At 42.5% G+C, this 12,802-nt stretch overlaps 1 protein-coding gene across 1 annotated transcript in view; it reads left to right on the forward strand.

Annotated features, from left to right (window-relative positions):
* The window catches only part of LOC126332783 (juvenile hormone esterase-like), a 64,014-nt gene that overhangs the window by 24,766 nt on the left and 26,446 nt on the right, over nt 1-12,802 (forward strand). The window contains exons 5-7 of the mRNA XM_049996664.1: nt 7,168-7,364; nt 7,461-7,632; nt 11,239-11,411. Of these exons, the coding sequence (XP_049852621.1) occupies nt 7,168-7,364; nt 7,461-7,632; nt 11,239-11,411 (542 nt within the window). The remainder of the gene's footprint in view (nt 1-7,167; nt 7,365-7,460; nt 7,633-11,238; nt 11,412-12,802) is intronic.

The raw sequence follows: 12,802 nt of genomic DNA on the forward strand, positions 1-12,802 counted from the left end.
AGCCGATACAGTGCCCCGGTAAATGGAATTACCATTGAAAACTCCATAAAAAAACCGTCTAGTTTAGCGTTTCTGGCAGATACACAAGAAAGTTCTCTGAAACTATAAATGTCAGTATCCTTTTCTTATTCGTGATCAGATTTTAGTGAACTAAAGCCATTATAGTGCCACAAACTACGCTAAAATTAGCTGTGAAAAGGCCATGAATATTCATTTAGCAACTTTGGGGATTAGCGTGTGCAAAGGCAGACTAACATGACTGTTTTACAGATTTGTAAGCTGCTCTCTTCAATAAAAAAACTGAGTGACTAGATAAATGATCAACTTGAACGGATGTTATGGGACGTCCGCCCAGAACACATGCAACGAACAATAAGATACAAAATAAGATCAACAAAAAAGAAACAAATAAAAGGTGTGAGGTAACGTCCCTGATTAGCAGTCAAAACGACTGCGATCCTGGGTTCGAAACCGCCACCGTTTACATTTTTATTAATAACCAGTATTTGAGGCTGAAGGCTTCCGACATAAGAGGTCACCCTCATTCGGCCAACAGCTTTGTCAAAGAGGGAGAAAGAGCTGACAGAGGTTCAGAAGACTCTTTCGTCGTTGAGGTGGGAAACTTCCCATTAATGTGGAAGAATCAGCAATGATGAGCGGCATAAAGATACAGAAGGCAATGGAAACCACTCAATTAAAGACACACAACGTGTGTCCACAGGACATGTGGTCTGTAACTGAAAGACTGTAATGATGATATGTTCATTGGCAAATGATTTCGGAATAGTCCCCAATTCGCACCTCCGGGAAGGGACTGCCATGGGGTGGGTGACCATAACAAAAAGAATGAATAAATAACGAAAGGGTAACGTTCTACGAGTCGGTGCGTGGTATGTAAGGAACTTGAACGTGGTTGGTAAGCTAGAAAATCAGAAAAGGAAATTCAAATGCTCTGACTACGTGTAATAGGGGTCAATGAAGTGAAATGGAAAGAAGACAAAGATTTCTGGTCGGATGGGCTTAGGATTATATCTACAGTGCCAAAATATGGTATAAAGGGAGTGGGATTCGCTATGAATATGTTGAGCAATGAGTGTTACAGTGAACAGTTCAATGGTGGGGTTCTTCTTACCAGAATCGACAGCAGACCAATACTGACAACGATAACTTAGGTATACATGCCTACAACGCATGATGAAGATGAGAAGATAGAGTAGGTATACGACGATATTAAAGGGTAATACAGTACGTGAAGGGAGATAAAAATCTAAAATAATGACGGACTGGAATACATTAGTAGGGGAAGGAGCAGAAGAAAAGGTTTCAGGGGAATACGGTCTTGGGATAAGGAGTGAGAGAGCAGAAAGATTAATTGAGTTCTGTAACAAATTTCAGCTACTAATAGCGAATACACTGTTAGAGAATAACAAGAGGCGGAGGTATACCTGGAAAAGGCCGAGCAATACGGGTAGATTTAAGTTAGATTGCGTCGTGCTCAGAGAGAGATTCAGAAATCAGATACTGGATTGTAAGACGTACCCAGGAACAGATATAGACTCAGATAACTGTAGTAGTGATGAAGAGTAGGCTGAAATGTAAGAGATTAATCAGGAAGAATCAAAGCGCAAAGAAAAAAATGGTTCAAATGGCTCTGAGCACTATGGGACTTATCTTCTGAGGTACTCAGTCCCCTAGAACTTAGAACTACTTAAACCTAACTAACCTAAGGACATCCCACGCATCCATGCGCGAGGAACGTGCAAAGATATGGAATAGAGAAGTACTAACGAAATACGAGTTACTCTAACAGTCTTCTAGGGCTATAGATAGAGAAATAAGGAATATCTCAGTGGGCATTACGGGTGAAGAGGAATGGACACCACTGAAAAGGACAACCACAGAAGTAGGAAACAGAAACATAGGAACAAAGAAAGTGACTGCGAAGAAACGGTGGGTTAGAGAAAAAGTACTTCAGTTGATCGATAAAAGGGGGGTACTTCAAAAACGTTCAGAGAAAATAAGGAATACAGAAATGTAAGTCGCTAAGGAATGAAGTAAATAGTAAGTGCGGGGAAGCTACGAAGAAATGGCTGCATGATAAATGTGAAGAAATCGAAAAAGGAATAACTGTCATAAGGACAGACTCAGCATATAAGAAAGTCAGAATAACCTTCGATGAAATTAAAAGTAAGAATGACAGCGTTAAGAGCGAGGAAGCTTATACCTGGGAAGACCACACTGAAGGCCTCTTTGAGGGGTAAGATTTGTCTGATGTGATAGAAGGAGAAACAGGAATCGATTTAGAAGAGACGGCGGATGAATAGTAGAATCAGAATTTAAGAAAGCTTTGGTGTGCATAAGTTCAAATAAGGCGGAAGGGACAGTTAATATTCAGCCATTAATTTTATAATCACTGGGGGGAGTGGCAACAAAACGACTACTCACGTTGGTGTTTAGAATGTGTGTGTTTGGCGACATACCATCCGACGTCCGTAAAAACATCATCCACACAGTTCCAAAGACTACAGGAGCTGACAAGTGCGAGAATCATAGCACTATCAGCTTAACAGCCCATACATCCAGGTTGCTAATAAGAAAAACATACAGAAGAATGGAAAAAATTGAGATTTGTTAGACGACGGTCAGGTTCGGTTCAGGAATTCTAAAGGCATGAGACGGGCAATTCTGACGCTGCGCTTGATAACGAAAGCAAGACTATCGAAAAATCGACCTGTCCGTTGAATTTGTCGACTTGGGAAAAATGGTCCGACATTTTAAAATTGTGAAAGATGTTCGAAATTCCGAGAAAAATAGGAGTAAGCTATGGAAAGAGAGGGGTAATACACAATATCTATAAGAGCCAAATTCGAATAATAAGAGCTGACAACCAAGAAAGAAACACTGTGATTAGGAATGGTGTAAGGCAAGGATATAGCCGACCTCTTCCCCCCCCCCCCCCCCCTCCAACTGTTCAATCTGTACATCGAATAAGCAATGATGGAAATAAAAAGATGGTGATGACACTGCTATCCTGAGTGTAAGTGAAGAAGAATTACAGGGTCTTGTGAATGGAATGGACAGTCCAATGAGTACAGAATATGGATTAAGAATAAATCGAAGAAAGACGAAAGTAATGAGTAGTAGCAGAAATAGAACAGCGAGAAACTTAACAACAGATTTATGTTCACGAAGTACATCAAAAGCAGACTAGCACTGGCAAAAGGCCATTCCTGGCCAAGAAAACTGTACTAGTATCAAACATAGGCCTTAACTTGGGGAATAAATTTATGAGAATGTACGTTTGGAGCACAGCATTGGATGGTAGTGAGACATAGACTTCGAGAAAACCAGAACAGAAGAGAATCAGAGCTTTTCAGATGTGGTGCTACAGGCGAATGTTGAAAAGTTTGGTGGGCTGATAAGGTAAGGAATGAGAAGATGCTGCGCAGAATCAGAAATGAAGGAAATATATCTGGAAAACTCTGACAAGAAGAAGGGACAGGACGTTAGCACATCCGGCAATACCTCAGGGAATGACTTCTATGGCAGTGGAGGGTGCTGTAGAGGACAAAAACAGTAGAGGAAGACAGAAATTGGAAGACACCGAGCAAAGAATGGAGGACATAGGTTGCAACTCTTAGTCTGAGATGAAGAGGTTAGCACAGGAAAGGAAGGACGCTCTAATGTCTGTGCATTACTGCATTTCTAGCGAGCGGGTGCAACTCCTTAAATTTGCTCGCGCGACGACCTGATTGGCTAATTCCAATTTTAAGTAAATGTGAAACATCACAGCGCATCGACTCTTTTTCTTATTATCGCTTAGCGCAATATTTCCTGGAACAAGCCTTTCACTTTTTTTATAACTAACCTGCATATTACCATGGTCGGTCTCAAAATGCAGAAGATAAGGGTACAATTTACGTTGACGACGAAGTCATTAAAGACAGGGAACAAAATTAGTCGTATATGTTTCAAAGGACACACCCTGGTATTTATGTCCCGTAATTTATGTGATCATAGAAAAGCTAAATCTATATTTCTGGACAAGAAATAAACTTCCGTCCTCCAGGAATGCGAATCTGGCGTCTTACTTGGCACTACGACTCTCGGTGTCAGTTTCCAAGCATATACCTACGAAAAAAAACGTTGACACAAGGATGAATTCCATTCTCTGGTGCAATTTTGAAATATTTAGAAAACATATACTTCGAAGCCGCCATCACATTGCTGTTAGTTCACAAAGTTCCTTCAGAGTATCGTCCGTTCAAAATCTTTTAGGTCTTTGAATAAAAACAGCAAATGTTGGCGTTTTGGCGTTTCAACTTCCTGCAAGTTGCCAATCTCTTATCCGAGGGTCCTTTTTTCTTTTTTTGCGGCATGTTCGCTGGTTTAGACAGTGATCCAAGAAGTCTAAAAATAAATTTCTTTTGTTTCTGTCAACGATCAAAAAACGTTTGGTCCTCAGACAATCGGTTTCGCTGAGAAATAACCCTCTTCAGGATCTCCGTGCTGATTTGCTGGTTTAGTTTATAGGTGCAAGCCAAACACTGCATGGACGGAACCGATATTCTCAGGATCACATGTTTTGTGATCATTGACGGCAATAAATTAAACTCTGCCCGAACATGCCATGAAGTCCCATGGTACCGACCGGCCGCCGTGTAACCCTCAGCCAACAGGCGTTACTGGATGCGGGTATGGAGGTGCTTGTGGACAGCACACGGCTTTCCCGGCCGTATATCCGTTTAGGAGATCTGAGTAGCCACTTCTCAATCAAGTAGCTCTTCACAAGGGTTGAATGCAACCCTCTTGCCAACAGCGCTCTGCAGACCGGATGATCAGCCATCCAAGTACTAGCAGAGCCTGACAGTTCTTAACTTCGGTGATCTTACTGGAACTGGTATTACCATTGTGGCAAGGCCATTGGATGTCTGACAGAAATAAAAGTAATTTATTCTACACTTCTGGATGACTGTTTTAATCCACGACCACGTCGCAGCTTGTGAAAGTAGTGCCATGTTTGGTTTGCGACACTATCGAATGGATCTGCAAACTGATGCAGCAGATCACCACCTAGATGTGAAAATAATCATTGCTACCGAAACCGCTAGTCTCAGGACCAAAGTTTTTGTGACCACTGAGGGAAATGAAGGTAATCTATTCTAATTTTTTTTATGAGTAAGTCTAGAGCGCACTGTTGCACTGTCGATGCGCGGAACGCATTAGCTGATAGTGCTTCCGAGAGTTTATGTCGCACTTACTCAAGCAGTGCTAAAAGATGATGAAAGATCAATGCTGTGAAATCTTACAGAGTTAATGCTGTGTCATAAATCACAGTACAAGGCAGTGTTCCCACTCCACAGCATTGAAAATAGTGAAGCTGGTCTGCAGGGAAGCCAGTGTTAAACGAAACAAGATCTCTTTCTATAGTCTTACTTTTTCAATATGTCGGGTACGTATAGTAATACATATTTGAAACGAAGTAAATAAGTTCTTAGCTGTTCTGCTTAAAAAAAAAAAGATTCCGGCGCGAACTGCTGCATTTATCACGTATTGCGAGAATGACAGACACCAAAAGCACAATTCCCAGACCTTTGGTCGCCGTACATCTTTCGACTGTGAAGAAAGCAAACATCTGATGTGCCTGTCAGTTCCTACAACAGTAAATCTGTCTCAGTATCCAAATGCATTTTTTTGCCATTTTCCCTCTTGTTTATTAAACATCGAGGAACTTTTAAATATAACGGTCACTTCTGAAGTTACCTATACCGGTGTATGTCCCATACCCCAAACACTGGCTTTAATTGTAATGACGAGTTACTTTAATTAGCACACAGCAATAATTTGGGTCGTACACGCTACATTTGGTACATACAGAAAGCACCTTCATCCAAATGAGTTGCCTTTATGTATCACAGAAGCTGTGTTCTTTTAACTCTCTGCAAGTATTTGATTTTAAAACAAAAACCTTCATGCAACTTAATAGATTTTCATGTTATTTCCCAGCAGCCAAAATCTGAAATCATCTCAACTACAACATATCCATAAGACGCGCAAGATTACTTATTTTCATCTGCGATGGCATATGGATTGTTCAAGGAGTTTTATTAACTGCCTGATGTTCATCTACGCTTCCTGTACCACTGTGGTATAAAGTCATTAGTAATCGTGGTACAGTTAGTCTGGGTCATCCGTACTCTGTAAACACACTATATTCAGTCTGGCTGCGAATAACTTCCTACAGCTAAGAGTCACAATGAAGTCAACTCATAGCAATATTCTCTGGACAACGTTGAGTCTTGTATGAAACAAAGACGACGGCAGAAGCAGCTGGAGCAATCCGTAGGCAAACTTGACGATACGCGTCAAGTCATTTTTAATGTGTGCTTATTCTGAAAAGGACACGATCGAACATGTGCCGCGACTCATAAGTCCAGGTCACTTTTTTCGTGCTTGGAGCTGCAGGTTTGGAGGCTGAGGTGATCTTGTATTCAGATCATAGACTTGTCTACGTGTAAGAGCTCTCTCATGAGTACAGCAGTACTCTCTACTAAAACTCTCCATGTCAGTTACCAAAACTTTAAATCTGATACATTTCTTTCGTATTCAAGCCCGCAGCTCGTGGTCGTGCGGTAGCGTTCTCGTTTCCCGCGCCCTGGTTCCCGGGTTCGATTCCCGGCGGGGTCAGGGATTTTCCCTGCCTCGTGATGAATGGGTGTTGTGTGATGTCCTTAGGTTAGTTGGGTTTGAGTAGTTCTAAGATCTAGGGGACTGATAACCATTGATGTTAAGTCCCATAGTGCTCAGAGCCATCTGTTTTTCGTATTCAAAGGGACTAATAGAACTTATCTTGGAGAATAAATGTCCATTCTTTAACGGGGTGTGTCCGAAACAACCTGACAGATGACAACCATGTGCCTGACTGGGACTCGAAGCAGAAACCATTGTATTTCACTGGCAAACGCCCTACCGACTCAGCTGCGTGCACTGCTATATTTCATGCCTTACTTGCAAGCGACGGTAAATAAACAGCCTCAAGAGTCCCTTTCATACCATCAATTGATCCTGATATAACTTTCACGACAATGTCACTCCAACTTATAACATACTTTAGTGAATAGTTGTACAGTGACTAGATTTTTTATTTCATTTATTCTCTTTTGGCAGGTCTGTTCCACAAGGTTATCTGTCAAAGTGGCGTGGCGTCATTGGAGCTGGTGTCGGCTCCTATTAAGGACAGGACGTTTCGCCTGGCACAATCCCTTGGCTTCACGGGAGACAGTTCAGAGGAACTACTGGCCTTCATGAGAGACCAACCAGCGCAGAGGCTCGTCGAGAATACACTAAACTGCCTGACCAAAGAGGTGGGGTAAACGTGTGCAACATTCACGAGGCATTATTACAGATGAAACAATACAAGTTTGCGTTCTGAAATACTGTGGACTGTGTCTGTCGATTAGGAAAAGCAGAGAATGCAGTCGCTGGTACCTTTTGCGCCAACCATAGAACCGGAGAGCGTGAAGGACGCAATCATCACACAGAGTCCTATGGAAATTTTGAAGAGTGGCAAGTTCAACAAAGTGCCCACCATCTTAGGTGTCTGTTCTCGTGAAGGAATAATGTTCATCGGAGGTAGGTATAAACGGCGTCTCCGACATTACTCCTTAACACATACACTCTAATTTAGGAGCTGAAGAATGGCATGCTCCGGGAGGTTAAAGGACTGTAGATGTATCTTTATAATACTCGAAAACTGAACCTTACATTTGTATATAAATCAGTCTTTGGTATCTGACTATTCTTATTGATACAGTTGACAGTGTCAGCATTCTCTCTAGTGTCCGTTTCCGAGTTATTTGGCATTGAAGTTAGCCAATCAGATCGTCGCGCGCTAAAATTCCAGTTTCAGCTGACGAGACAAAGCACTCGTTGGGCAACACCGCCCCTGGCAGGCACCTTCAGTGTAAGCGCGCGACGCCCCGACTGGCTAAATTCTATGCTAAATAACTCGAAAACGGAGCAACGTATCGAATTTCTTTCTTAACATTTATGTCTCAGTACAACCTGCAATGTAACATCCCTACAAGCATTTCACACATTTTGTGACCACCCTTTATATAAGGACGCAGATTTACCGGAGGGTGACGCTAAGAAATTGTTACCCTAAGGTCTGGTACCGCCTAGACTATATGGACTCCCGAAGGTTCACAAAGAGGGGGTACCATTACGCCCCATTGTCAGCAACATCAGGGCACCTACATATTTGTTGGCCAAATACCTGACGGGAATATTAAGTCCTTATGTGGGTAAATGCCCTCATCACATCCGCCTTGATAGCTTCAGGTTGGATGAGTCAGATATCATGGTGAGTTTTGACGTCGTTTCCTTGTTTACGAGGGTACCCCTGCGAGAGTCGCTAGAGTTGATTGGTCAGAGGTTTGACGAGAATACCACTGAACTTTTTAGGCATGTCTTGACTTCCACGTATTTTCTTTTTAACGGAGAATACTACGAACAAACGGAGGGAGTCGGCATGTCTAGCCCACTCTCACCGGTGGTAGCGAATTTGTACATGGAGAACTTCGAGGAGGAAGCCCTGTCGTCATCCGAATGGAAATCTACTTGCTTTTTCCGTTACGTGGACTACACGTTCATCATCTGGCCACATGGTATGGATAAACTCCTTGACTTCCTTACACATCTAAACTCCATACACCCCAAAATCAAATTCACTATGGAGACTGAAACGGAGGGTAAATTATCTTTCCTTGACGTCTTGGTCAGGAGAAGGGCTGACCGCACCCTAGGTGTATCGAAAGACAACACACACTGATCTGTATTTGCACGCAGACAGCTGCCACCACCCTTCACAGAGGAATGGGGTACTTAAAACTCTAGTACATAGGGCGCGCACTATCTCTGACACAGAGAGTGTACCCCAGGAATTGAAACATCTGAGAACTGTGTTTCGAAAAAATGGGTACTCAGAGTGGCAAATCCAACGTGCTCTCCGCCCAACCACTGCAGCACAACCTGTTGAGATGGATGAAGCCATGAGGGAGGAGGTAGGCACTGCATTTATTCCATACACAGGCGCACTCTCGGGGAAAATCGCCCGCATTCTGAAGAAACACTGGGTCGGAACTGTGTTCTGTCCTCCGAATAAAACTCGTGCACTGGTGGGGAGCCCCAAAGATGACCTCGGTTTGAGGAAGGCCGGCGTGTACCAGATTCCGTGTCAATGTGGCAAGTCGTATATTGGTCAGACGATGCGTACCGTCGAGGATCGATGCCGTGAACACCAGAGGCACACTCGACTGATGTATCCGAGCAAGTCGGCGGTCGCTGAACATTGTTTGTCGGAAAATCACTCTATGGAGTATGACCGCACGAGGATTCTGGTACAGACGTCGAGATACTGGGACAGCGTTGTTAGAGAGGCCATCGAAATTCGCACCAATGACGACCTCATAAACCGTGACTGTGGCTATAATCTTAGCAAGGCTTGGGAACCAGCGATTGGGTTAATCAAGAGTAAATCGAGCAAACGCATAGTTGTGACGACCACGGCGGACAGAGCCATCACACCGACGTCATCTCAGACGCCGTCGCAATCTGTTCCTCCGCGCTACCGTGGCGCGGGGTGCGGACGGCGGAGGGAGCGGGCCGCGGGCGGAGGGTATTTAAATCGGCCGCCGCCGCTACCGAACCCAGTTCCCCCTGAGCAGCCATAGCGTACGGATGTCCGTGCCGGCACGTTCACAGGAGCTCAGTCCGTCAGTTCACCTGATTATGGCGACATGTTTGATCGCCGAAATATTGTGCCCGTTGGACACTATAGACCGGCAGTACACCCGTGGATATTTTGATTACCCTTTATATAGTCTCTTTCACTAAGTATTTTTTTTACGCCTTCCTTCTGATGTTGACAGGTTGAAACAGTACTTAGGAATTACCTTTCTTGTACCTATAGGGTGACAAGTATTGAAGTATCTAAAATAAAGACCTTTGAACGGTTTGTGTCAGGGCACTCAAACTGCATGGTCGCGGAAGCAAGACATGATGGGAATTAGTATGAGCACGCGCACGCCACTTCTGGCTCTCATTTGGATGGGTTCTTCAATGAGCAACATTGGGGCGTTGGGGGACTGTGAACGCTCATTTCTCGATCGAGACGTCTCTTCACTCTCAACGGTTGACTGTATGGTGTGCAAAGTCTAGTAACGCAACAACCGGTGCGATATTCCATGATGGCACGGTGAGTACCGAATTGTACGTGAAGGTTTTGGAATATGGTATATTATTCCCATTTACCAGAGTGATTCAGATTTCGACAAGATGAGGTTCGTACAAGACAGAACTCGACCCCACCGAAGCAGGAGAGTGTTTGATGTCTTGGAGAAGCACGTTAGGAATCGCAGTCTGGCTCTGGGGCACCCAGAGACTACTTGCATTGCCTTCGATTGGCCGCCATATTCTACGGACATGAGCACATGGGACTCCTTTTTCTGGGGCTCTATTAAAGAAAAAGTTTACAGCAATAACACAAATGCCATTTCTGAGAAGAAAAGAGCCATTCAGAAAGTCATGGACAACATCGATGTTCCAATATTTTAGCAGCTCACGCAGAATTTCATTATTCGCCTGCACCACATCATCGTCATTGAAGGCAGCTATGCCCGCCGGTGTGGTCGAGCGGTTCTAGGCACTTCAGTCTGGAACCACGAGACCGCTACGGTCGCAGGTTCGAATACTGCCTCTGGCATGTGTGTGTGTGATGTCCTTAGGTTAGTTCGGTTTAAGTAGTTCTGAGTTCTAGGGGACTGATGACCTCAGATGTTACGTCCCATACTGCTCAGAGCCATTTGAACCATTTGGTGGCAGGTATATCGAACTTGTCATAACCTAAATCCGAATATCTGTAGTGACGCAGTTTGTAACTAATATACTTTTTTTCCCACATAGTTCAATCATTGTCACTCAGTAGTTTGTAGTCCAACTTCCCTGACCGTTTTTTTACTGAGTTGTTATCCTAGTCTACATTTGCTCTTGAATATATTTTACTATTAAATACATGATTTCAGTACACTATCTGTGAACGAAGTAATGAAGCTGTAATCTTCCCATCTCTCCGAACCTTTCGCAAGTACATTTCCTGTCTCCCTCTGTGAAAGATTACTTCGTTCCTATCATTTGTAAAGTCTACTGCATTAGATTTTTTTAAATTGCTTTCACCAGAACTGACGGAGAACAAGGGAACAATGCGGGAGCTCAATACAAACTTCCAAAGGCTGTTGCCAGCTGACATTCCCGTGAAGAGGGAGGAACGCATCACCGTTGCTCGAGACATCAAGAGGTTCTACTTTGAAAATCAACCTCTGGAAGATTCAACCGTCGAAATGTATGCTGATGTAAGTCCAACGTAGTTAGTATAATTAATTTCGTCTTTCCTTAGACAGCTGTATGTATAAATGTATGTGTTATTTTACTGCAATGAAACACACTCAATATCTCGCAACGAAGTTTTGAGAAAATTAGCAACATTTTATTTCCAACAAAATGTTTTTGAAAGAAATAACACAAAACTGTAATGTCCTCCCGCAGCTTAACATAATGAAAGAGTGGAAGCGAACACGTTTTATATACCAAATATCACATTATCCAGGAGAATGAAAAAGCAGTTTCTCTCATTTTGTACATGGCTAATTTGTACCCTGCAGATTGAGAACGTATTCTGATGCACACAGAATTATGCTGCTCACCGCATCAGTGCAAAAATAATGAGGCAAATTAGAAAATATACACTTCATCGAGAACGTTCTAAGTATCAATCCAGGAAACTGACGATCCTAGCGACAATAAGAATGTTGTTACAATCTGATTCTTCGAAAGAAAGTAACAACAACCACGCTATTCACTCGTATTTACATAAATAGCACCATTACCGGTTTCGAACAGATATGTTTACCTTCGTTATATTTTTTTATGTTTATGTAAGTTGCCTGTTTGTTGCCAGCGACTAACAACAACAATTTTAAAATAAGTGTTAATGCTACCTGCAGACAAATTGTCGACTCACAACTGTTAACAGCGCTACTTGTGTAAACAATTAGCATTACTTAACATGGATGATTGCTGTTTTCTTTTGTGTAAGGATCATCTTATATTTTGTACACAGCCACACAGAAAATACGTGTTTGTTGAAAGTGCCATTACTACTGAGGCCCTCCCTTGTATCTGCAATAACACAAATACAGAAATACAACATTAGGCGTTTAGCTAGTACAAATGAACTGAATGAGTTACCACTTCTGACTTTTTTTTTAAATTTTGGAACATTTAAAATAATACCGTATCTAATCATCATTTAAGTTTCACAGATTCTTAAAAAGAGCTATAAAGAAATTTTAATATTTGACCTTACAAATTCATAATGTAACTCCTATAATATACAACCAAAACATGGCTCAAAGACCTTAGCCCATCTGCTAACGCGTGGCTGATAGACTTTCACCTTGATTTGTCACCTGGATGAAGTCAAGGAACATGCAACAGTGTACAGAGAACAGAAAAGCACCGAAAAACGAGTTTTGTGAAGAGGTCTTCATATTTATTGGAAGATCGTCATCAATTATATCTATTTTATTGTGTGTTCTTTACTTGCGGCCATAGCCTTGGCAACTAAAGTCTTCTTTACATTCCAAACATACAGTTCTTTCGCCGAATAAATATGGTTACAGTTTTAAATATATTACGCTTGTCTTTATTTGCGAGAGAAGTTCCACATGTCATCCCACACTAA

This window comes from Schistocerca gregaria, chromosome 2 (genome assembly GCF_023897955.1).
Source record: "Schistocerca gregaria isolate iqSchGreg1 chromosome 2, iqSchGreg1.2, whole genome shotgun sequence".
NCBI classification, from domain to species: Eukaryota; Metazoa; Arthropoda; class Insecta; order Orthoptera; family Acrididae; genus Schistocerca; species Schistocerca gregaria.